The sequence below is a fragment of the Protomyctophum bolini genome (genome assembly GCF_963924005.1).
Source record: "Protomyctophum bolini genome assembly, chromosome: 21".
Taxonomy (NCBI): domain Eukaryota; kingdom Metazoa; phylum Chordata; class Actinopteri; order Myctophiformes; family Myctophidae; genus Protomyctophum; species Protomyctophum bolini.
Genome location: NC_137882.1, coordinates 16617408 through 16641039, shown reverse-complemented (window position 1 = coordinate 16641039; position 23632 = coordinate 16617408). Strand labels below are relative to the sequence as shown.

Here is a 23632-nt window from a genome sequence, read left to right as displayed (position 1 = left end):
ACTAAGGAAGAATGGGCACCTCTATGTAAAAATGCCTAATCTGGTCCAAAATGTAAAATATGTAAAGTATGTATACGTGATTAGAATATGATTGAACATTTGACAATTACGGTCTTATATTTCTACAATTGCTACAAATTTCTACAAAACCTTTATATCCAATCACTTTGGCCATAAACAAAAAGTTGAAGGGTAGCGTAAATTTAAGTCTGATAATGTACCATGCATTTTCACATCATGCACAGTGTGCTTTGCATTACTTAAGACCATTTCTCAAACATTTTATATCTTTACATTTTGGACAAAATAGTAAATGTTACATTAAGGTGCCAACTCTACCTTTGTGTCCCTTCTAACAATTGTAAAATAATCAAAACTAAATTATACACCGTAGTCAATACTTTGTTAGTCTTTAAGTACAAAAATATAACATTGTGAGGTGCATGTGGATTTGTCAAGGCATGTCTTTTGTCTTTGCACTTTGCAGGACAGGATGGTATTCTAACATCAAGTCAATAACAATAGATTCTTTAGTACAAACACAAAATATGGTTTTCTTATGGAGAGATTGTGATTAAAAGGCTAAAAAACAATATTACATTTCCATCTTCTATAATACCAGTGGCACTCTGTCATAACAGACTTTCAGCTTTCTCCCCCGTGCAAATATGTTCAAGCTAATAGGAGCAATTGCATTTTACGTCACATTAACGGTTAAAAGTCGTTCAGTCACAGAGAGTTGGAGCATGGAGGGTGGGAGATACTGACTAACATCAATTTTAGCTGACAAAACCTTCCCCTGTATGCTCTCAAAACCATGTCCCTTTTCAATATATCAGTAGCCTACCCACCACATGTCTGTCAACATACAGTACATTTATGTTTTACTTTCCAGCAGATCATGCCCTTCCCTATACAGACTGATGGGCTCCATTTAAAAGATAAATGTAGTGTTTACTTCACTTTGGGGCGCAATACAATACTACATTCACTCACTTTTCTTTAAATGGAGACCATAGCTTTTTTTATTAGTCTAATAATTTCTGCTCAGCACCTGGCCAACACAGGGTGTGGATGTGCACATCTTAGCTTAATTTTGCTTCTCTATACAGTAAACTTGACATACAAGGCATAATCTAGCCACAGCATGTATACAGTCAGTCAGATTATGCTAGCTGTCCGAACTAGCTACAACTAGCTACAGCCTCCCATGGCGTAACTACAGATGCCTATACCAAGAAAGGCGGTAATCCAAAAATGTGTTAACAGTACATAACTTCAAGAGCCAAGGTCTGTGTATATGCTAGTGAAAGTATGATGCCTGCACAGTACAGCATGTCTCTTATGATCCTATCACATTTGTTAAAGCCATCCTGCTGCCCTTAAACTGTGTATCAGTATGTACTTGTATCTGCGTTAGTGTCAGTCCTGTAAATCTGTAGTAGGCTTGGCAAACAAAAGTGATTCTTGTTAGCAAGTTAACTAAAAACTGAATTCAATGCATGACTGTGACAAACTACTGTAAACATACTGTACTGCATACCTATGAAACAAGCCCTGCTCTTATACGCCTCCTAGATGACAATGTTACTGACAAGAGACTACGTAACTACGATGGACTTTAACGGCCCCAACCCTTCCTACTCCAACCCAACACAAAGTTGTCAAACGGCATGTGGACAAGTCGGACCGAGAGTACAGTAAGTAGTGTTAGTTTGCCCAACAGGGATGCATCAGCAGTCCAATGTAGGCCCTCCCTCTGCTGTCTGTCTCACGCCCCTCCCTGTCACCTCCTGTCTGTCAACTCCTCCTCCTCCTCCTCCTCCTCGTCTTCCTCGCTCTCAGTGGCAGATGGCCAAGAGGAGACGCTTGAAGTCCCCACTGCACTCGTCCCTCAAGGCGTCCTTCAGGGACACGTCATACTTGTCCAAGTACAAGTCTTTGATGGTCTCCAGATCGTACTGTTTGTTGGAGAAAATGAAACGATAAACATGAATATGAGTCCTCATATAATTTATCAAGCTTACAGTATAGGATGCCTAAAATTACGGTAAATACCTTTAGTTTCTTTGCACTAGAGGAATACCAATTTTATCCGCCCATTTCATTTCATCCATACCGGTTACGATAACTTGTATATATATTATTATATATTATTTGTACTGGTCGGTCGATACTTGGTAATAATTCCATTTGTACACACTCAGAGTCATGGGGGTCCTTGAAATTAAAAGGTTTGAGAACCACTGATCTAGGAATAAATAAAAAATTGCAGCTAATAAGATAATAATGTATGTAAAATAATAATGTAAATAGCACAGTAAGAGTGTAAAGCAGTAGCGCAACATCAACTGATGCATTCAAAATGTGACCTTAAATGAAATTGCATATGTGATGAATTACGTGGTATAGGAATGGCAAATTGCATATAAATACTAGTATCGGTATATGAACAAAAGTCTACTTTTCACATTTAGCGTACCTCGGATCGGCACACGATGATCCGGATAAGGGTGTCCTCGTCGGTGCCTCCTCCTGCCATGGCATCGTGCAGACGTCTGGCAAAGTACAGCTGGGGGTTCTTGGCACATCTCACTGTGGGCAAAGAAGAACAGGCTTTAGTGAAATCGACCCTAACAGCAAAGTCTATGTTTCTAAAAAAAAAAAAACGACTTTATTCTCCCCCACATCTTTAGGCTGGCATTCAATGTTTCACTCTGATGAACAGTTGTGTCTTTATCTAACTTCAAGCATCTATCATTTGAAAAGATGGACGCTTATAAAATGGAACAGTGCTCGTATGAAAGTATTATTAATTAATTACTCACTCACTACTAGTAGAAAATCTTTCATTAAATTAACATTTCAGAAGCACAAAATGTTGAGCAATTATTTTGACAGTAAGAGAAGCATGTATACTGCATCTCCTGACCTATAGAGTACTGGTCACTAGTCACTCCCACTACCCCGGGGTCATGGGCAGCGTTGTTTTTTGTATTGGGTTATAAGAACTGTGTTCCAAAAAGAAACTAGACTTTGGTGCACTATTCAGATTCTTCTTTATAATGAATACATACCAATAGCAATATAGCATTTGTTCAGTGTCCCAGAAGTCTCATTCTCAATGGCATCCAGTATTTCAGTTTGAGAGAGCTGAAACACAACATAAAAAAACATTGAATCCAAACATTCATTGCATGATAATTCAATAGATAGCCACGTCAACTCAAGAAGCGACATAGTGGCTACTGTACTGTACTGTAGTGTCCACACTTATGTACCTGCTCATAAATCTTGAAGGTGGCTTGTAGTTGCAGATAGTTCCTGTTGGCCAGAACGTAGCTGAAAGTGTTCTCATCTGTTCCAAAACATCCTTCTCCAGCCTACAGTATAATATATACCAGACGTTTCTGTTAAGCTTTAAGATAATTTAATTGGACAATGATGAAACACAAAGGCAAAGTCATAAACACAAATGATGACAAACCCCATGGAAATATAGGAAACCAAAAGAGAACCTATAGGCAGTGGTGGGAAGCAACTATTTACTGTAGGCCTACTTCTGTACCATTTTCAATACTTTTACAGCTCGTAAAAGTCGCTGTCCGGGAGAAACCAGCTAACTCCTTTTTTTCATAAATCAATGCCATTGAACACCCTTTATGTCTGTGTGTTGGTTAAAAAGTATTCAAAAGTGCTCTTAACACATTTTTATGTTGTATTGCTTTGTTTAAAAAAAAATATATAAGGTTCTCTATTTTGGAGTTACCCTGTAGCTGATTTCTGCCCGACAGCCGAGTACTACTTACTAGCCGAGTAATACTTGAGAAAGATCTTGGGAAATAGCTTATGATACTTTTACTTTGGGTACTTTGATACTATTTTGGTAATACCATACCATATGTTTCCGTTGTGATAGTGATACTTTAACTTGAAAATGTGAATACTTCTTCCACCACTGCTTGTAGCTATACAGTAGGTGATGACAACCATGTTATGGTTGAAAGTGGTGTAACAGTATAGAAGCTATAGAATCTATATTGATCAAACTCATAGTGACTGAGTTGTTTGATCAATATTGATGCTTCTATACTGTATAGAGGGTTGTATAGTTAGTATAGAGGATTGTATATTTTATAAATAACAGTACCTCAAAGAGAGCGGTAGCATCTGCTTCGGCCAGTTCCTCGTCCACATCCCAGCTTTCATCTCTGGTACCCTGGAACACGTGAGAGAGACTGGATGTGAGGTGACGTGAGACACTTCTTTCTGCCTGGCTTCAGGCAACAGTATCGGCTAGCCATTTGACTAATGAAAGGATGTCTGGAATGCAGCCAGCGTGCCTGTGTGTGTGTGTGTGTGTGTGTGTGTGTGTGTGTGTGTGTGTGTGTGTGCGTGCGTGTATGTGTGCGTGCGCGCGTGTGTGTGTGTGTGTGTGTGGGCGCGCATTCACGCACTTGAGCGAAGGCCAAGGAGTGCGAGCTTGATTTCCGTCCAAAGGTGGAATAGAGTTACATTGCATGACAGATACCGGGAACAGAACAACGGCGAGGCCATTTACCTCTAAAAGAGCCATGAGCAGGTTTCTGACATCTCCACTCGTGTCTCCTTCGATGTCTTCCTCAAGGTCACGCTCATGCACTGAAAAGCAAGACATTTAATAAAAAAACATAATGTAAAAACTCCGGGAAACTTAAGATGTGTAATGTTACGGGATGGAAAACCTATCCAGTATTAATGAATCACCATCTAAAATTGTAGCCTCCCTGGCGCCTGTCTTCTCATCCAAAATACAGTAAGCTCAATAAAACACAGTAAAATCCTCAGTGCCATTTTAACAGAGTATACATTTTTAAGAAAAAAATCATAAATGAACACACAGATGATATTACTGTGCGCTGTATATTTGCCGTAATAAGTAATGTAGCGTGAGGCAGCTTGATGTAGTACACTCCCTGGTGTAGCCCCAATCCACTTGCTGAATGCCAAGCAGGGAGGCAATGAGTCTTTGGTATGACCCGGGCCGGGGATCGAACCCCGGCCTTCCAGTCTCTTTTCTCTCTCCCTCTCTTTTTTCCCCTCTTTTCTTCTCCCATTCTCTCCATCATCTGCCCCCGATTTTAAGTGGGGCCCCAAGATTGGACGCGGACATTCTCACCGCAAGGCCACTGAGCTGGTGTTTATTTGGTGTAGCCATACTTAAACATTGATTGTCTATGTGCAATGCTGGCAAAGTATATGTTTTTGGTTCTTAAAACATACTTAACTGTAGTTGAAGAGGTCACCTTTCAACATAGATCTGTTTAACCTATACGTCAAATACGTTTCAATCTGGGAGAGAATCTGTATCATTTTAGATTTAGCTATATACACATATTTTTAAATAAAAACGACATTTTACAGAACACTGTTAGAATCGGCCTCAGGTGTAAATGGGTTCAAAGTAAACACAAACATTAGTAGATATAGGCCTATAAAAAAGTATTATAAAAGGTATACTATTGGGCTACATGATAGTGGTTGAGAAAGCTTTCTCAAAGAAAGATATTATTTATCAGTGCAATCAGCAGTTAACAGTGAGATGATGGTGAGTAGGAACTTAAGTCACTGTGGCTAAACAAACTCAACGTTTACATCACATGGCTATCGGACGGCTAGTGGGACAGGAAAAATACAGGACCATGTGTATGGGGGCAAAAACCTTAGAGTATACTGTATATTAATAGAGATGGCACCCGGAGGAAACCCTGAGGCGAGGAGTCATAATACAAGGAATGACAATGGGTAATGAGTAATGACAGATGAGCATGTGAGCCTTTGAGCAACAGCCTTCAGAAGAGCTTCGTGCCAAATCAGATATTCCTCTTACATTAAAGATTTCGAAGGATGTATGTTTCATTTCCCCTAAAACACAACAAATTTGCTTAATGTAATTTGCTTACCCTGAGCATAGCACTCCTTGAACATGGCAATGTCCTGTTGTAAAAGGCAAAAACCAACAACTATTATTTCATTCCTGTGTGTGTGTGTGTGTGTGTGTGTGTGTGTGTGTGTGTGTGTGTGTGTGTGTGTGTGTGTGTGTGTGTGTGTGTGTGTGTGTGTGTGTATATATATATATATATATATATATATATATACTAAACAATAAACATTAATGAAAACAGTAGTAGTGAGCAGTTGATTGAATTTCAGAACAAACGTGGGAAAATTCTCATTGTAGGCTCCTACACCAAAATGTGGAATGTCACCATCATTAATGTCTGACTGCACCACGTGCTGTTTACATTTATGACTAAAGTATTCAATCAATCAATCAATCAAAATTGCTACTGACAGCGTTGGTGGCAGTGCACAGGATCTCCACCAGCACGTCCTCATCTGTCCCAGCTCCCTTCATGGCCTTCCTCAGCTCCTTCACTGCGTAGATCACAGGCGGGTCCAACATGGCCAGGATGGCGTTCTCAAAGTTCCCCGACAGCTCACTCTTCAGCTTGTCCACCAGCTCCTGATCAACAGGCGAAGTGAGACAGAAGACAGGGGGGAAAAGGAAACAAGGACAGGCAGAAAAAGAGAAAGTGGACGAGAAAGCCATGCATGTGAAAAGCAGACACAGAAGAGAGACCAAGAGAAAGGAAGGGGGTGGTGTTGAGTTTATACTGTGATTTATTAACCCCATTAAACCCTGGGGTCCCTATTTTGTGAATGGAATTGTGAACATTTCAAGCAGATACACAATTGCAAAGAAAAAAATAGCAAAAATAGCCTATAAGTTCACAATTAATTCGCAACACGAAATCGGCTATTTTCACAATGTGACACATGATGACGTAAAATAAGGCTTATTAGGTTAAAACGTTGAATACTAGTTTAAAAATTACCTTTTTGGCAAAGATTAAGACACAAGGAATAGTTCCATCTTGTTCTGTGAAAGCTTATGTCATCATATGTCGCTTATAAAAAGTCTTGTTATTACACATATTAGGCATATCTGAAAGTCACTCACATCATCATACTTGTCAAAGTAGGCCTGCTTGATTATTTGACGTTGGTATGAACTGCGATTGGCCAGGACCTCAATGATGGCCTTCTCGTCAGTTCCTGAAAATGCAACATGATGTATCCACAATATTATACATGTCTATGCAGTATATGCTTGTTTGTAATGACAGTGTTTAAAGTCAAACACTAAACTATCTGAACTCACCTAGTCCTTTGCAGGCTTTACGAATGGCCTTGATGTCAGCCATGACATCAAAATCCTCATAGGGGACAATCGTGGGCTATGATGATTAAAAACAGATTGTTACACAACTGCAACACTTCCAAGACATTACTGGAGTATTACACACTTTGATATAGCATCCATAGATACCGACACATAGGCCTATTATAGAATACAAGAACGTTCGCCCCAAAACACATTTGCCCCCGGTAAAATCCGGCGACCTCTGAACTGTCGCCACCAGGTAATCCTAACCTAAACGTAACCTCAGTAAAACTATACCGGTATGCATAACCCGAACCTTATTCCTAAATGAATCCTCAGTAAAACTATGCCTAACCCTAACCTTATTCCTAAATGTATCCTCAGTAAAACTATGCCTAAACATTAACCTTATTCCTAAACTTAACCTCAGTAAAACTATGCCTAAACCTTTTGAGTGTGTTTTGACTTTTGAAGCGAGCGTTATGCAAAATCCACTGTTAATTTATCTATTTTTTTGTATCTCAAAACAGTGTACAAATGAACCCGACGGTGGACCCCTTGCGCCCGTCCATTTGTACTGACTTGGAGTTCATTTTACTGTGTAGTGTAAGGTTGTGTTACAAAATTCAGCAATGTGTAGATTAGGCAGGTTCAGTGGGGGTGGGTGTAAGCCTAGTTAGTATTATGTAATGAAGTTGGAGCACTGGTGCACAATGGGGGAGGGTGGTGGATAGTATAGAATGTGCACACACACACACACACACACAGTCACACACAGTGGAATTCGCAGCTGTCTTAACTAAACAAAGTTGGTGAGGCCTATTGTGAATTAGCTCACTAAGCTCAGTGATACTCAAACGTTTTCATTTCAAGGATCGAGGGACCCCCAAATTCACATGTTTTTGGCTACGGGACCAGCGACCGCAGGGCCATCTATATGCTACAAGATTTGTGTTGTTAAAATGTTATATTTAAACATGTTCTACTTGAGATGTTTGAATAGTAGGCCTATAGTAAATCTAAGCTCACAGCATGCACAGGATATAACGCTAAGCCAATGTGTTAAAGTCGTTAAACTAACTCGTCTTTCTATCCTCAAGGACCCCAGGGGGTCCCTAACTCTATGGGGGTCCCCCAGACCAGTTTGAGAAAAACTGCACTATTAAACAAAGTTGGTGGGGTGCACTGATCGAGGCCTTGTGAATTAGGATGAATGGGGGACAGGACACCCCCCTCCTCCTCGATAGGCCCAAGGGACCCCCCTCTCTCGATTCAATTAAATTCTCTCTCTCTCTCTCTCTCTCTCTCTCTCTCTCTCTGCTCATTCATCAGATCTAAGTTCTAACGGGGCTGAGCTAAGATGAATTCCGCAGAGGAGTGGCCGACTGGCCGTGTCCTCGCGTTATTAACACAGGCCGTTACTCTGCTGAGCAAGTGCAGTGTCATCTAGTCTAGTGTAAACCCGAAATCACTGTAGTAGCCTAAACCTAGTCTATATAGCTAACACATTTTCACAAAAATCAAAGCGATTTAGAACTAATGGTTAGTTCGAAATCGATTTAACGTAGCCTACAGAAAATTGACCTATATCATTCTTAACTCGCTGGTCGTCTGCATAACCGCTTTCTACCACTATTAAATGGAGCCGTTTTATAAATAGACGCACGCAAGATAAGATAAGAAGCAAGAGAAGAATGTGATCCTCATCCTATCTGTCGCCTTTACAGCAAACATGCGTTCATTAGGCTATAGTGCGTAAAACGATGCATAAAATTGTAACCTTACTTGACAGTTGCCCATTTTAGGATGTTGTAGATTAGAAGACGGACAGACTCTAGACAGCAAGTTGTAGTGCAGTGGATGAGAGGTAGGGAAAGTCGCACTGTGTCAGACGCAGACGACTGTACTGTTACAGCAGGCACTGTTGCCAGATCTGGAGATCTTGAGAGATAAATAAGCAGACAGGTCTATGAAAACAAGCCCAAACTACAGTACACGAGCACTTTAAACCTAAGGTATGCATTGGATATTTGACAATAAACGATAATAAAAAGATACAAGCTCACAACACGTCACAAGGTTTGTGGAGAACATGTGGGATGCTGGGGTCCTTGACATGAAACTGTTTGAGAACCACTGGTGTTTTAAAAAGCATTTAGGAAACAAGTAAACAATGGTGAACCCTCTTGTAAACAAGTGTAATGCTTTATTGGGTCGTCCACTCACAGTTAACAGTCTTTAATTGTATTGAGTTGTGCTTGAAATGTACTGTAATTCTGCAAACTGTTAATAAATATTTAAATCAATCAATCAATCAATCAATCAATCAAACCAATATTTAGGCATCACAGAAAAACAAGCTCGAAGTCGCTTATAATAAGCAGACGTGGCAACACTGACAGCAGGGCTAGTGTGTGACGTCATCACGCAGTAGACCGGTGCGGTTGGTAGGGGTGCACGCACCGCCTGGGCTGGTTGTGATTGAGTCATTTACGATTAGCCTACTTGGAGTTGGATTTATCGTAAATGATTCAATCAACTGCATGGAGATTAAGAGCTGTGTTGTTGGGCTCGGGCGGGGGCATCAATGTGTCCGTATAATTTGAGTAAATGGACATAGGCCTACCATAATAAGTTACATAACATAATGTTATCATTTTGATCATGATCGACTCATGTCATGGGGAGCTCACATGGTCTTGTCAGTCTCCAGTTTATTTTCAGAATATGTACTAGACACGGTAGACACCACTGATTTACTATAGGGCACATGGCATATTAGGAGAATATATGGAGTCCACAGACCACAGTCCACTAGATCAGTGGTTCTCTGTTTTATTTTCAATTTCAAGGACCACCATATAACTCTCTGAGAGTGCACAAATGGAACCAGATCTCCATCTGTGCACTTTACAGACCTGTAAAGGTTGTATAAGGCTATGGGCCTATAGCTCTTTATGTGTTTCTGGTATGCCTGTCAGCTCATTTGCATGTCCAGTCCATGCCAAAGATATATAGCCTATATCTTTTTTCTTTTTTACAAATAATATTATGTCCCCCACAAGCCATAAACAACCTGAATCATCCAGCGCAGGGGTCATCATCACCATTGGCATTGACCCCAGCTTCTGCTGGATGATTCAGCAGGTTGTGTATGGGTTTGTCTGAATTATTGTCTATCTCAGCCATGCAGGCTACCTCGTAGGCAGATCCTCTAATTACTAACGTTTGGCAGCCTACACTATAATTAGATGTTTTCCCCTTTTTCATTCCTTTTAAATTGCTTACATTGCATCTTAAATTACTGTGCAGTTAGGGTGACATACCAGTGACATTAAGGACTGACTGCATGGGGAACAAGATTGATATACACATATGAGGGTTGATTACAAAATGAGACACAGCTGGAGCAAACAAACATAGAACCATGAAAACTAGACCAGGGAACAATACATAGAATACAAGACCGTCCTAGACTGTACAATGAATGACAAAAGTCTGTGACTGTGACAAGTATTCCAATTTACCAATAACCTTATTGTTTCCACCTCCACCAAATGATAATGATATACCGTACCTAAAAAGTATGAGTCATCTAAAAGAGCTCGTTGAATATTGTATATAGGCCACTAGCTTTGCATAAGTCAGAAACATTTTCACAACCCTTTCTTACAGTTAAATTATAGTCACTGTGTGTGTGTGTGTGTGTGTGTGTGTGTGTGTGTGTGTGTGTGTGTGTGTGTGAGTGACGTGCGTGCGTGCGTGCGTGCGTGCGTGCGTGTGTGTGTGTGCGTGCGTGCGTGAGTGTGTGCGTGTGTGTGCGTGCATGCGCGTGCGTGTGCACACTACACTGTCAATCAGTTTGCAGATCAAACTTATCACATTATTTGTATTGTCAAATGCAATTGCAAATGCGAAGTAGAACAAGTCTCAAGTAGTGGTTCTCAAACCTTTTCATGTCAAGGACCCCCAAATTGATATGAATTTGGCTGCAGAACCCACCTGAAATGGTTTGGTCCCAGAATTAAGTAAGTAAGATTTGGATAAAAAAATAAAATCAATATTCAAATATTTAAACACATTTTCACGATTTTTGAAGTGGTTCAAATGATATAGCGTATATATTAACTACTTTTGCTGCAGGGGGGACCCCCGAGACCCCTGGGGGGTCCCCGAAACCCCTTGGGGGTCCCCTGACCCCACTTTGAGAACCAATTGTCTGAAGTGCCAAGTTAGTTTTAAACTCTTTAACCCTATCGCCCCTAGTCTGGGGGTGAACATATCAGCCTACAGTGAAAATAGATATATCTGGTAATATTTTCAGCAAAGATATTTAGTGTAGAGGGGCAAAAAGTTGGGGGCGTAGTATAGGCCCCTGGGGGACTCCAGTCAATTAAGCATAAAGGTTTAAATGGCATCATAAGCAGGCCTAATGTGGGCCAGCTGATACGAGTGGTCTTCATTTCACACACAGATGAAAGAGGAGGGTCTGGCCTGTAGCATGGGAACCAGAGCACACAAAGACAGCATTCATGAAGCCAGCCAGTCTCAACTTTCTCCATGGTGACTTTAGGACCCCCGACTCATGGCTCAAACACACACCATGTTTGGAGTGCGTGGGACTCCTGTGGTTAACCACCACAATCAGAGTTTTTGGTTTCAGCTGTTACGAGGAGGAGATCCCAAAGGTCAGTATGACCGAAAAAACCTGTAAGGAATGTGCGGGATGATGGGATCTCCCCTTTTTCCTGGCTCATGCATTGACTGCCTGCTCCTATGCACCTGGTGTAAAGTAGCAGTAAGTAGTAGTAAATGTAAGTACTGTACATTTACTCAAGTACTGTACTGTAATTTCCAATTGTCTATACTTTTACTTCTACTCCAATACATCTCAGAGATAAATATTTTTCTCCACTATACAATTATGTGAGAACTTTATACTTACTATAGTTTTGATACCAATACTTTTGTACTTTTACTAAAGTCAATTAAGTAATGAATTAATTAATTAATTACGTACTTTTACTTGTAACAGAGTAGTTTATACTTCTACACTACAGTATTGATACTTTTACTAGTACTTTATCCACCACTGTGCACCTGTCCCTTGTGTGCAAAATTACCCTTTTAACCAACCTGTTATTACAAGGTTAACATATTACATATGAGTATGATTCTTGATCTGAGAAACGTCATTCATTACGGCACTCTTTTAATTACCATAGAGTACTTAACTATTAAAGCACCATTTTCCAAAACTCTCAAATACATTTCCATAACAATTTGAGTTAAATATGTGTAGCCAACTATAACTACCAGTAAGACACCCTGGCTGAAGCGACCTCCCCCTTTGAATTCCCATATACGTTTTCGGGTCGGGTATAGGGTGTAAAATGTTTGCTAATTAGTAAGGCCAGGAGGGGCCTCGGGCCAGCCAAGTTAGGACCCAGGTAGGGCCGAGCCTTAATTTTTTGCCGGCTGCCGGGCGAGGCTGCGCTAATATCTTTGAGGCGGGCCCGTCTAGAGTTTCAATGGAAAGGTATCAGTCAAAAGGGAGACATGGAAGAGAAAGGACGGGTGGGGAAGGATCAACATATGGAATGTCAGAACAGTTCAGCTCCATATATGGAGATATAAGGGTTTGAGGTCAGATGTAGAGTTGCTGGCCATATGCATATCGTGATGATCCAGTCTTCTCCATGTATGGCTATCCAGGGTTTGATGAGGTCAATGTTATGGCCATGGAGTGTGCATGTCACAAGGCGTGACTGACTGATGGCCATATATGGTGGCGTGACGGACGGACAGACTGACTGAGTGACTGACAGGTTTAGCAGGTTTTCATAGTATGAACTCCAGATGTATTATTGTGTCATGGTTGTATGAGGGGTGTTCCTGTTTACCAGCTGCAGACTACACAAGTATAGATATCATATTCATACAAACCTTTACCAACAGCATGCTAAACATAGAGGAATGCTGCTACCTAGTGGTCATATAGACGAGGTTACTGACATTAAATCTACCTGTTTAATAAATAATACAGTATCACAACAATATAACTCACATGTAGGCTAGCATATTATTTCAGTTAAGAAAACAAAAACATGTAGCCTACCACTAAACATTGAGGGTCTAGGAAGCAGACCTGCATGTTGCTTTGTGACTTGTGGAAAACTACAAAATAACTATTAACTTAAAATTTCAAATAATTCATAATTAATAATACAATATTTATCTCTGAGATGTAGTGGAGTAGAAGAAAAAAAATGTATAGAACATTGGAAATACTCCAGTATAGTAAAAGTATCACAAAATGTTACTTACTTACTTTCCACCACTGCTGGTACTTAGTTACTTTCCAATCCACCACGTCCCTCATTTTTAGTTGTACTTCATTAGTTGTACTAATGATAGGCTACATAATGAGTTCTATTGTTGTGACTTCTTTTGTAAGATGGAATGTCAGTAGCCTCGCCTATGACCACTAGGTAGCAGCATTAATCTATGCTTAAAGGTTTGTATACTTAAGTGCCACAGCTTGGTTATTGTATTGTTTTACATGCTGTGTTAAACGTGTGTGTATCTCCTCTATACATCATATACGTGCACTGTAGCCTACAATATGCTTTAGATTACTATATCAATCGAAACACTAGCTACGGGGTCCCCAAATAATTCCAATGATTAGCAGATCAGCTTAATGTGCATCATTGTTTTCTCACTTAACAGTAAACAAACTAACATATATGTGCATACAGTGTGTACATTTCTAAAGTTACAATTTAATAACTTTTTTAAGACAAAATATTTAGTACCAAATTGGCCAAATTGTCAAATATTACGTTAGGAAAGAGGCAAACATTGTGAAAATAGCTGCACCTCAATTCGGCTATTTTCACTATGTTATCTGTGGAATCAACTTCAAACTAAATGTAAACGCCTACAATTCCCAAGTGCTTGTCAGGGTGGGTGGGTTCCTCAGTTCACATTATGATTATCTTGGGCGGGTTGCAGCCTGAAAAAGCCATCCATGGTGTAGTCTACAATATAGACCCCCCTCCCCCCAATCAAACACAAGTGTTTAGTCAAACCACGTGACTTCCATTGGAAAAGCATTGGGGCGACCATGAAACACAGGCAGAGCACAGAACATTCTTTATGTGTGTACGAAGGCTTAAGCCTGAAGCTTGAAGGGCCCCTGAGCGCCAAGGGCTCCTGAGCCGCGGCCCCACCGGCCCAATGGATAATTTGGCCCTACCCGTAAGTTACTGTATGGGGGTCCTTGAAACTAAAGTTTGAGAACCACTGTACAGTAATTGGTAACACCTGTGAGGCCTTACCTGTACTTTCTGCGATATAGCTTATTAAGTTTAGACTCCTTTTTGTTTGCTTTTTTCCCTATTTTGTTATTTACCGGTATTAAAAAAATACCGGCAGGGGGATGCTAAAAGTTTAAACACCAAAGTACTGGGGGGGGGGCATCTATTGTAATGTATTTTCAATAGCCTAAAAGTGCAGGGGAAAATCTCAGCTGGTCTTTAATGACGTTTTGTTCTTGAGGGAGGCTGCCTCGTAGCCGCTCGTCAGCTGCTTCCTGGTGGAGAGAAGAGGCAGAGAGAACCCGCTGAACCAAGTGATTAAGATGAATGACGTCAAATGAAAACCTCTTCTCCAATGAATGAGCCTTAATTTAGCGTTCAGTGCACACACACACACACACACACACACACACACACACACACACACACACACACACACACACACACACACACACACACACACACACACACACACACACACACACACACACACACACACACACACACACACACTTGTGTGCAAATCTATATTGCTGCTGTGACTCACAAGCCTCTTCGCGTCACTGGTGAAAAATGTATGTCATATTATGGTGTGTTAATGGTCCTTATCTATCCTTCATTCTTTCCTTCTTTCTTCTTGGATATCCTTCACAGTGCCTTCATAAAATGAATCATGATACCGTCCTGGGGTTAGCATTATCCAGATCCACTAGACTCCACCAGTCTTCGTTCGTTCATTTGCAGGTGGTCTATTCCTCCATCCATCTTCAACCGCTTAACTGTAGTCGGGTCGTGGGGGCAACAGCTCCACCAGAGAGCGTATTTGAAAGAAAACTATCGTACACAGCCAAAAAAGAGAAATCACAAATGTAATGTTTCAAGTCGAGTCACAACCAGCTGAGCTTACGTCAACGAGGAATCTCAGGAACGCAATGTGTTGACAGCTGGGTGTGACGTATATTAGCAGCGACATTGCTTTCATATGTAGTTTCAAGGCTTTTGCAGGCAAATGAATTCCATTTTCTCCAGAAACTGGCTGTATTAAATATGAATGGACATCATTAACGACACACAGCCACCCCCCTGACAGAAAGGCCGGGATGATCGTTTATTTTTCAAACACAGTTCTTATATGAAGCGACCTAAAATGGGGATTTCAATGCAAATAAAAAAATACATGAACCTGTGTACTGGCGCCCTCTACTGAAAGTGACGTCAGACTTCGGTGCTCTATGAAAGGAGAAATTCGGTCAAATGTCCGCTAAATATGACGTAAATTTGTGGCAACACAAAGCGCCCCTCACTTCACATGGGGAGGCAGTATAGAGACCAGGATTAGCCTACTGCATTTTTTTGTTTTTGTCTTTCTTTTGTGAGAGTATACCATTACCTATACCCTTTAGGGACACAGGGAGAACATGCAACCTCTACACAAGGCCCCTTTACCAACCCAGGACCTTCTAGCTGTGTCACTGTGCCCCCCTAACCCTAACCTTAACCTCATAAAAACTATGCCTAAACCTAACCTTAATCCTAACAAACACTATGCCTGATCCTATATAGTCTATGGACGTTCATGTTTGTTTAGGGCAGCAAATGACAACGTAAAACGTCATCTGGCTGATATAAATATTGCCCTCGCTGCGCCGCTCACTTCACATGAGTGTGAGTTCAGTTAGTTATGGCTTCCAGTTCCCACCTGGCATTGTGTGGTACAGTGGTAGTTTCCACTGCTGTCACTGCTCCAGACCGTATACTGAAGAACTGCTAGCTTGGATAACGTCTTCAGACTAGGACTTAAGTCTAAGATCCTTAGCTCATCATTTGTGTACTGTACAATCCTTCAAAGAGGATGATCTCACACCATACAACAGCACATTCGATACATCGAACTCGGGCCTGCCCCCTTGAGCTTAACCTGCTTCCACACATCTCTGGATTGAATTTCCACAGGTCATCCAAGTACATATAGTTGTAGCCAAGTATGTACAGCTCTTCATTGTAGGCAAAGGATGTCATAGAATCGGTCATAGATGATGACATAGATCAGTGGTTCTCAACTTCAAATCAATCAATTATGTGTGTTAGCATGCACATGCAGCTTTCAGCCTGGTGCACCTCGGTCACGCACGCTGCTCTCTCTCATGACTCATGATGAGCAGGCTGTGAGATACTGCACGCCCCCTGATCTAACCACCCCCCTAGCCCTCTGAAAAAAGATGAGAGGCTGCTAGCCTGTGCCAAGCAATGAGCTTTCTCTCCTCTCCTCTCCTCTCAGCCACTGTTCATTTGAACAGCAAATTTTGATTTAATGTCTATTGAACACAATTTAATTTAGTTTTGGTCATATTGTCCTAGTTCTAGACTAAACCAGGTCTCTTCTCTACTCGTCCCTCCCTAATTTTAGTATTGTTTTTATTTATTGTTTTTATTTATTTATATATAGCTTAGCTTTTATTTAGTTTTCATTCAGTTTTTGTCAGTGAAAAAAGGTAGGCCTATAGTGGACGAACATTCTTCGTCATTCTCCTCTCCTCTCCTCTCCTCTCCTCTCCTCTCCTCTCCTCTCCTCTCCTCTCCTCTCCTCTCCTCTCCTCTCCTCTCCTCTCCTCTCCTCTCCTCTCCTCCTCCACACAGACACCCACCACACCACATAGCCTCGCAGAATAAAAGGCCATGATTCATTCAGACATGCCGATCGTGGGTCTGGGGTTTAAAAATAAAGCTCTGCTGTCATGATGTTGAGAGACTAGAGAGAGAGAACGTGCATCAACCTATGATTTATTGATTTGAACAAAGTAGCCCTAGTCTAAAACAGAGGTTCTTTTTGGCCCAGGTTCCCCTTTATGGGGAGAATATTTTCGAAGTAGGCTATACCCCCTCATCCTCACAACACCGATAAGCACTTACAACCTTATACACTAAATATACACTAGAACATAAACATATGTAAACAATCATAGTATTATGGCAGAGTGATCAACATAGCATAGAATATGTCAAGTCAATACAGAGATAGGGGAACAAGGCTTACGTTTGTCATGGACGCACGGCTGCAAGGAAGTGAGTGGTTGTGTGTGGAGTACTCAGTGAGCGCAGGTTCTGCATGTTGCCTGTGTGAAGGCTGGAGACTGAGTGAGGAGTGTGGAATGAGTGAGGGACGGTTATATGTGGCACACCTAGACTGTGATTGGCTAGTGAGTTGAGTGGTGTAATGGCAAACACATGTGTGATTGTGGATGCAGGGGATGGGGAATGTCCACCAGAGGCTGCCAGTCAGACAGCATGAGATAATTTACAACAGTAGATGATATTGAACTATTAAAAACTTTTCAACCAAAGTCATTGGCTGCATATACTCCATATTTGGGCATGCCTTACAAAGAACTCCATATATGGGCATAAAAGGGAGACAGACATAATATCTGGGTGGGGCATGCATTTCCAACTTGCATCGTTCCAAGTAGGCCAGTGCCCAACGGGCACCGCTGTAGAGGCCCCACGGGAACCGTTCTAGTATTATTACAGTATAAATATGAAGACTAAATCTGCCAAGGCCCCCCCCCAAAATGATATGTATTTGGACACGCACCCCCCAATTTAACAATGTAACTTTTCTGTGTCAGAGAGGGATAAAGTCTTATATTACATGGATTAACATGGACTTTATAGGTTGCAGCCCGTTACGCTTCGTGACACGTCACGCCACCATATATTATGGTCGACGCTCCATATATCCAGATCATGGCACTGACCTCATCAAACCCTGGATAGCCATACATGGAGAAGACTTGATCATCACCTATCTGCATATATGGAGCCGGCCGGCAACTCTACATCTGACCTCCAACCTCAAACCCTTAGATCTCCATACGGAGCTGACCTGGTCTGACATTCCATAATGTTGATCCACCCCAAACCGTCCTTCCTCTTCGATGTCTCCCTTTTGACCCAAACCTTGTACACTCAAGACACGCTCCATATATGGCCAGTATATAATTCATTCCTGTTAATCTGACCCTCCATGCCAAAGCGCCAGCCCAGCAGTCTGCCGTCACCCAGGCGGATGCGTGCACGCGAGGACCCTTGTCGCCCCTCAGGGCGTCTTCCTGGTTATGTATACAGGATATGTAATTAAATAACACATTTCACTCAACTTTCATATAAATATTTATTGCAGAGGAGGTATCTTCTTTATGTACATGCTATCACAATATTACACAATATAAATCTACCAAATTATCCCATATATATGGATGCTATAAGCTTGTCATATAGCAATTATAGCTATATCAAGCACATAATACATTGGGTTATTACAGTATCACTCACTATACAACTGGTAACAGTCCATAAAAGATCAAGTTTTTTTTGTTCTATCAAGGGCAGTGATAACATTGGTCTTACTATTTTTGAATTTTCATGCAGAAGCCACATAAGAGCAAGGTTTACCACATTACAGCATTGAGTAGTAGTATAGTAGTAGTAGTAGTATATGCCATCCAGTGACTTGGTTTGGTCACAAGAGAAGTCGGGTTAAATTAATGAAGCTATTAGCCAACTAAGGAAGAACACCAATGGTAAAAAGGTCAAACCGGTGGACAAAGATCGACGTACAGGACAGTGTATTGCCTATGTCAGTGGTTCTCAATCATACCTATGCCAAGGACCCCCAAATATCTGGCTGCGGATCCCCCATACCATACCCCCCCCCCCCTCCTCCCCCCCATCTGAAAATTATTTGTGCCAGGGACCTACCCCCCCCCCCCCCCAGAAGAGAAAATGTGTGTAAAAAAAATATAGAGATTTTCCAGAAAGTATACAGAAATATCTGACGTACAAGCTGAGTGGAGCTTGCATATCTGCTGTGTGTTTTTTTTTTTTAAATAGCCAGGGTAACACATTTTTGTCCGGGACCCCAACCTCTCTGAGGGCCCCTGCAGGGGGGTCCCCACGGAGGACCCCACTTTGAGAACCACTGTCCTGTACGATGGGTCAAACAGGGGTACGGTATAACAAGAGGGCTGGATTCGCACAGCACATTGTAGAAGTTTCACAAAGAACCTTCACCAATTCATGGATGATATACGGCTGAAATACAGCAGTGATTCCCAGAGACACAAAACATACTAAGACACTACATTCATATATAGACTATAATTCACAGGTAAACTTTGGACTGATTTCATTGAAGAGTGCTACAGCAAGCATGTCATTTGCAATTAGTATGAGAAAAAAAAAGAAGAAAAGGACACAGACGGGACTAGATGGGAAACCTTCATGCACATTATTTGAGTAAAATTTGAAATGAATGCTACACGAGTGATTGATTTCTAACCACACATGCATGGTCTCGTGTGATAATAAGCAAAGGGCTTTTTATCTGAAAGTATTTTCCCCAAAGAGACCTTAACCACGCCTATTATTACAAGTTGTAATGCTTGTTGAGCTTGTAGATCAGCTATTTTTTTAAGAGATTTGATGTAGACGGAAAAAGAGTTTTACCTCAGGTCTGTTTTACTAACAAAGAAGGTTTAAATGGTTCAGACTTGGGGATTTTGTAAGGCAGTGTTTTTTGTTAATGTTGGATAAGATTTTGTCCACATTTCCATGCTGTATTGATGTTGGTACCATAGGAGAGATAACAGGAAAACGTTGATCAAAATAACAATTCTTCTACATTCTCGTAGACGTGTAAATCAAGTAATGTAGATGTGTAACAATAATTTAACTCGTGAGAGCATAAAAATGATACGCTCTCACAAGTTAAACATCTAATAAGGGTCCATTTGGTTACCAACTCTCCATCATTTAGCAGGGGACCACCTGGAACCCCCTCAAGGGCCACTGGTTGAGAACCACCACTAATCACTGTGTTGAACTAAATAGCCATAGCCTCTTGCGAAATTCCTTAAATATGGAGTGCGGTAATCCCCCGCCCCCCCAAAAAAAAAAAAAAAAAAAAACAAGAAACATGATCATCAGGTATTACACTCAAAAAAGTGTACAGAAAGTTTTTATGTGGCCACACCCACCAGTTTATTTAGTATACCTTAGCACCACCCACCTGAACTTAAGCCTCACCAACAGCTGTATATTCTAACCACACCTGGGGGTCTATTAAAGTAATGTTAACTCCATAGACACATACAAAACAGAAAAGGTCCAAAAATACGGCACTCCATCTTTAAAAAAGAAAACAGGCAATCTACAATAAGAATTGGGACACAAAGTTGAAAGTGGATGAACTGGAGAGAAACATAATTATCTTATGAATATAATTTGAAATTAAAATTGTATTCTTTTTCTTATATTGATTTTCAATTGGCCCCACTGGCATGGTGGCTGGAATGGTGGCTGAACCCCCCCCCCCCCACAAGGTTCCCTGATTATTAAAACATAACAAAAAACTGAAATGTTGTTCCTTGTAAATGTGGGCGGCATGACACAACCACCCACACATGACACCACTCACATATCTCATAAATATCGTTGCTGTCGGGCAGAAACCTCTTATCTCCAGATCCACACGCAGCTTGTCGAGGTGCCGTTTTAGCAATTTCTTAAATTTGAATCCTGAAAAGTAACAGTTTTGGACATATGAGGTTTCCACCCGTCATCATACAAGTTCCAGGAGAGCATTTATGATCAATCAAGCCATACATGGTGACACCTTGACACAGGATTCTTGTTTTACAGAGGAGCTCATGATGCAGAGGTGCTGACAAACGCTCTTAAAGGCTGATACTCTCCATGTTTGAAATAATATCTTTCAGACAAGCTCCACACAGCTCAGTGGCAGATGTAGATTTACAGCATGGAGGTATAATTAAGAAACTGTCTCTGGAGAGACATTAAAACCTCACTATATAACTTTTTTTAAATTAATACAATGTAATTTTGTCCAATACCCACTAAGTGGCCATTTTTTTAACTACTGTAGCTCCACCACTCGCCCTACACACTTCCACTCGGTTTGAGCATAGATATATAAATAATAGACGCAATGCAAGTGGATGGGAATTCCGGCGCCGTCTCTATTATTTATATATCTATGCTCAAACCAAGTGGAAGTGTGTAGGGCGAATGGCGAGGATCTAGTTTCAAAAAGGGGGTCAGGCTCACTCACACTCGTCACTCCAGCATGACGTTCTTATGGTGAAATTGGTGACCTGCTGAAATATGTGACAATTGTGACATCACATAACGTCAATGTCCGAACGTAAATCATTGTGCAGTTTGTTTATTAGCCTGGCCTAAATACCTTGCGGCACCTAAATACCTTGCGGCACGGCATTTAGGTCAGGTATTTAAAAAAAGTCCACAAGATGGTCACGTATTTTGACAGGTCACCAATTTCTTGCTGGAGTGACCGAGTGTGAGTGAGCAAGTGGCCGAGATTTTGGGTATTGGAATTTGACACAGGTTCTGACACGAACTTTGACCTGATGGTCAAGATTCAATTTATCCACTGAGCGAGCAAGCCGGTGGTTCAAATCTGGTGTAGAAGAGGAAAGTTAATGACAGTTACATAGTGCTGTTTTAAATTAAATAAATGCCAGCAGATAGCATTAGCAATACCTTATAGCCCTACACATCACTTTCTTTCTTCCTTTGTCTCAATGAAAAAATACAGTATTTACGTCAAATGATGTCATAGTATCACATGTATCATTCACCAACAACACCCATGCTAGGAATATTCATTTCAATTCAAAATTAACCAGGAGGACTTATGAATATATAATTTATATAGATATATTTGATAGCAGTTCTAGCCAGGTGACAATCATCTAATGATCTAATAAATGCCATCTATTTCTCAAAAGAGATCATACAAGTTACTGAACATTGATCTTTTTTTACTCACAGGTGCACAAATAATAATTTTGTACGCCATAAATTTGTTTTTATAACATTACTTTTTCTTTTTTTTTGTTCATCTGTGTTGAAATTATACAAAAGGAGATTAAACATCCTAGTTGCAAAACGTTCCCCCAAAAGTGTGGTCAATTTCTTTTATCAAAATAAATTATGAGAAAATCCACCTTAAAACTATCTGTCACCGAGTTGTAAATGTCATGTGAAATGTAGACTATTACAAAATGTACTTTACATAGAGCGATACACTGAGAAGAGTGACGCTTCAACCACTTAAACCGCAGCAAACCCAGAGGAAATGGCATATCTACAAGCTCGTGTCATAGATTGGCTATTTTCTTGCGAAGATATTTAATGTAGAGCAGATAACAGACAAGACACTAGTGTAGAGCCCTGAGGACCTCTGGTCAACCATAATAGGGTTTAAGTGGTTAATCCCACTGAAAGATGCAAGCAACAATTTGCATCAGCTTTAATAGACCATATTTGTACTCAATATCATCCCCCTAATGCATCCCCTGCTACACATGAAAACCTAAAAAGAAAGATATTGCCATGCTAGATCCATGTATATGCTGATGCAAGTGGCTGGCCCACTAGCTTGTGCTAAAAGCTAGCATTACCTTTTACACTATACAGTAGGCCTATATGGGACAATTCAGCTCTGACACTCACATTGTAGTGCACACATTGTATTTTCCATAGAGAATGAGCTGTTGAAATATGAATGAATAAAAAATTAAAATGATGGGCTGCTGTCATTTACGAAGTAAAATACAAAACAAAGCATTCCAAAGAATTTGTCAGCAATATAATGTTTTAGTTTAAAAAAATTGGTAGAACCCAACCACCACACACGTTACTTCTTTCTGTGCATGCTGCCGTGTATATATAGCTAAGCTCGCCTTCACAAAGTTGACGAAAGATGCTGCTTGCTTCACCCGAGACGACATACAAGTAAGACTGAGAAGAGACAATTCTAGTTAGGTATAGGCACATACAGTAATACAGACTTGGAAGCATTAATTAGACCGCATGGAGCTGAGAACTACGAACAAAAGCTACAACCGAAATAATCTCAGCAATTCACAATGTTAATTTGATGTGCGATATCCTTTTCTGATATCAAGCGATGAGGTTAAGAAAGTAAGTGGACATGTTGATGTACAAGATTAAATCTAGCTAAAGAAACACAACCTATCTTCAGTACTTTTTACATGGA

General features: G+C 40.7%; 1 protein-coding gene across 2 annotated transcripts; it reads right to left on the bottom strand.

Annotated features, from left to right (window-relative positions):
- Positions 1–479: 479 nt before the first annotated feature.
- Positions 480–9083, bottom strand: anxa13 (annexin A13). Of its 2 annotated transcripts, none has more exons than XM_080793395.1 (11): positions 8993–9083; positions 7205–7280; positions 7004–7098; positions 6335–6505; positions 5943–5976; positions 4562–4641; positions 4151–4219; positions 3282–3383; positions 3078–3153; positions 2483–2595; positions 480–1961 (listed from the first exon to the last, which is right to left on the bottom strand). In XM_080793395.1, the coding sequence occupies exons 1-11, from the start codon at positions 9005–9007 to the stop codon at positions 1842–1844; spliced, it is 951 nt and encodes a 316-aa protein (XP_080649521.1). In that variant the 5' UTR covers positions 9008–9083; the 3' UTR covers positions 480–1841. The 2 variants fall into 2 exon arrangements, with proteins under 2 accessions (XP_080649521.1, XP_080649522.1); XM_080793396.1 differs by having other exon boundaries at positions 6335–6502.
- Between the last annotated feature and the right edge of the window lie 14549 nt (positions 9084–23632).

What these genes read in the sequence shown, in the direction of transcription:
- anxa13 (XM_080793395.1), bottom strand. An exon ending in CAAGGAGTGCTATGCTCAGG is followed by an intron (nt 4,642 to 5,942) that starts GTAAGCAAATTA and finishes CTTGCTTTTCAG; the next exon opens with TGCATGAGCGTGACCTTGAG. An exon ending in TCATCGTGTGCCGATCCGAG is followed by an intron (nt 1,962 to 2,482) that starts GTACGCTAAATG and finishes TCCAACAAACAG; the next exon opens with TACGATCTGGAGACCATCAA.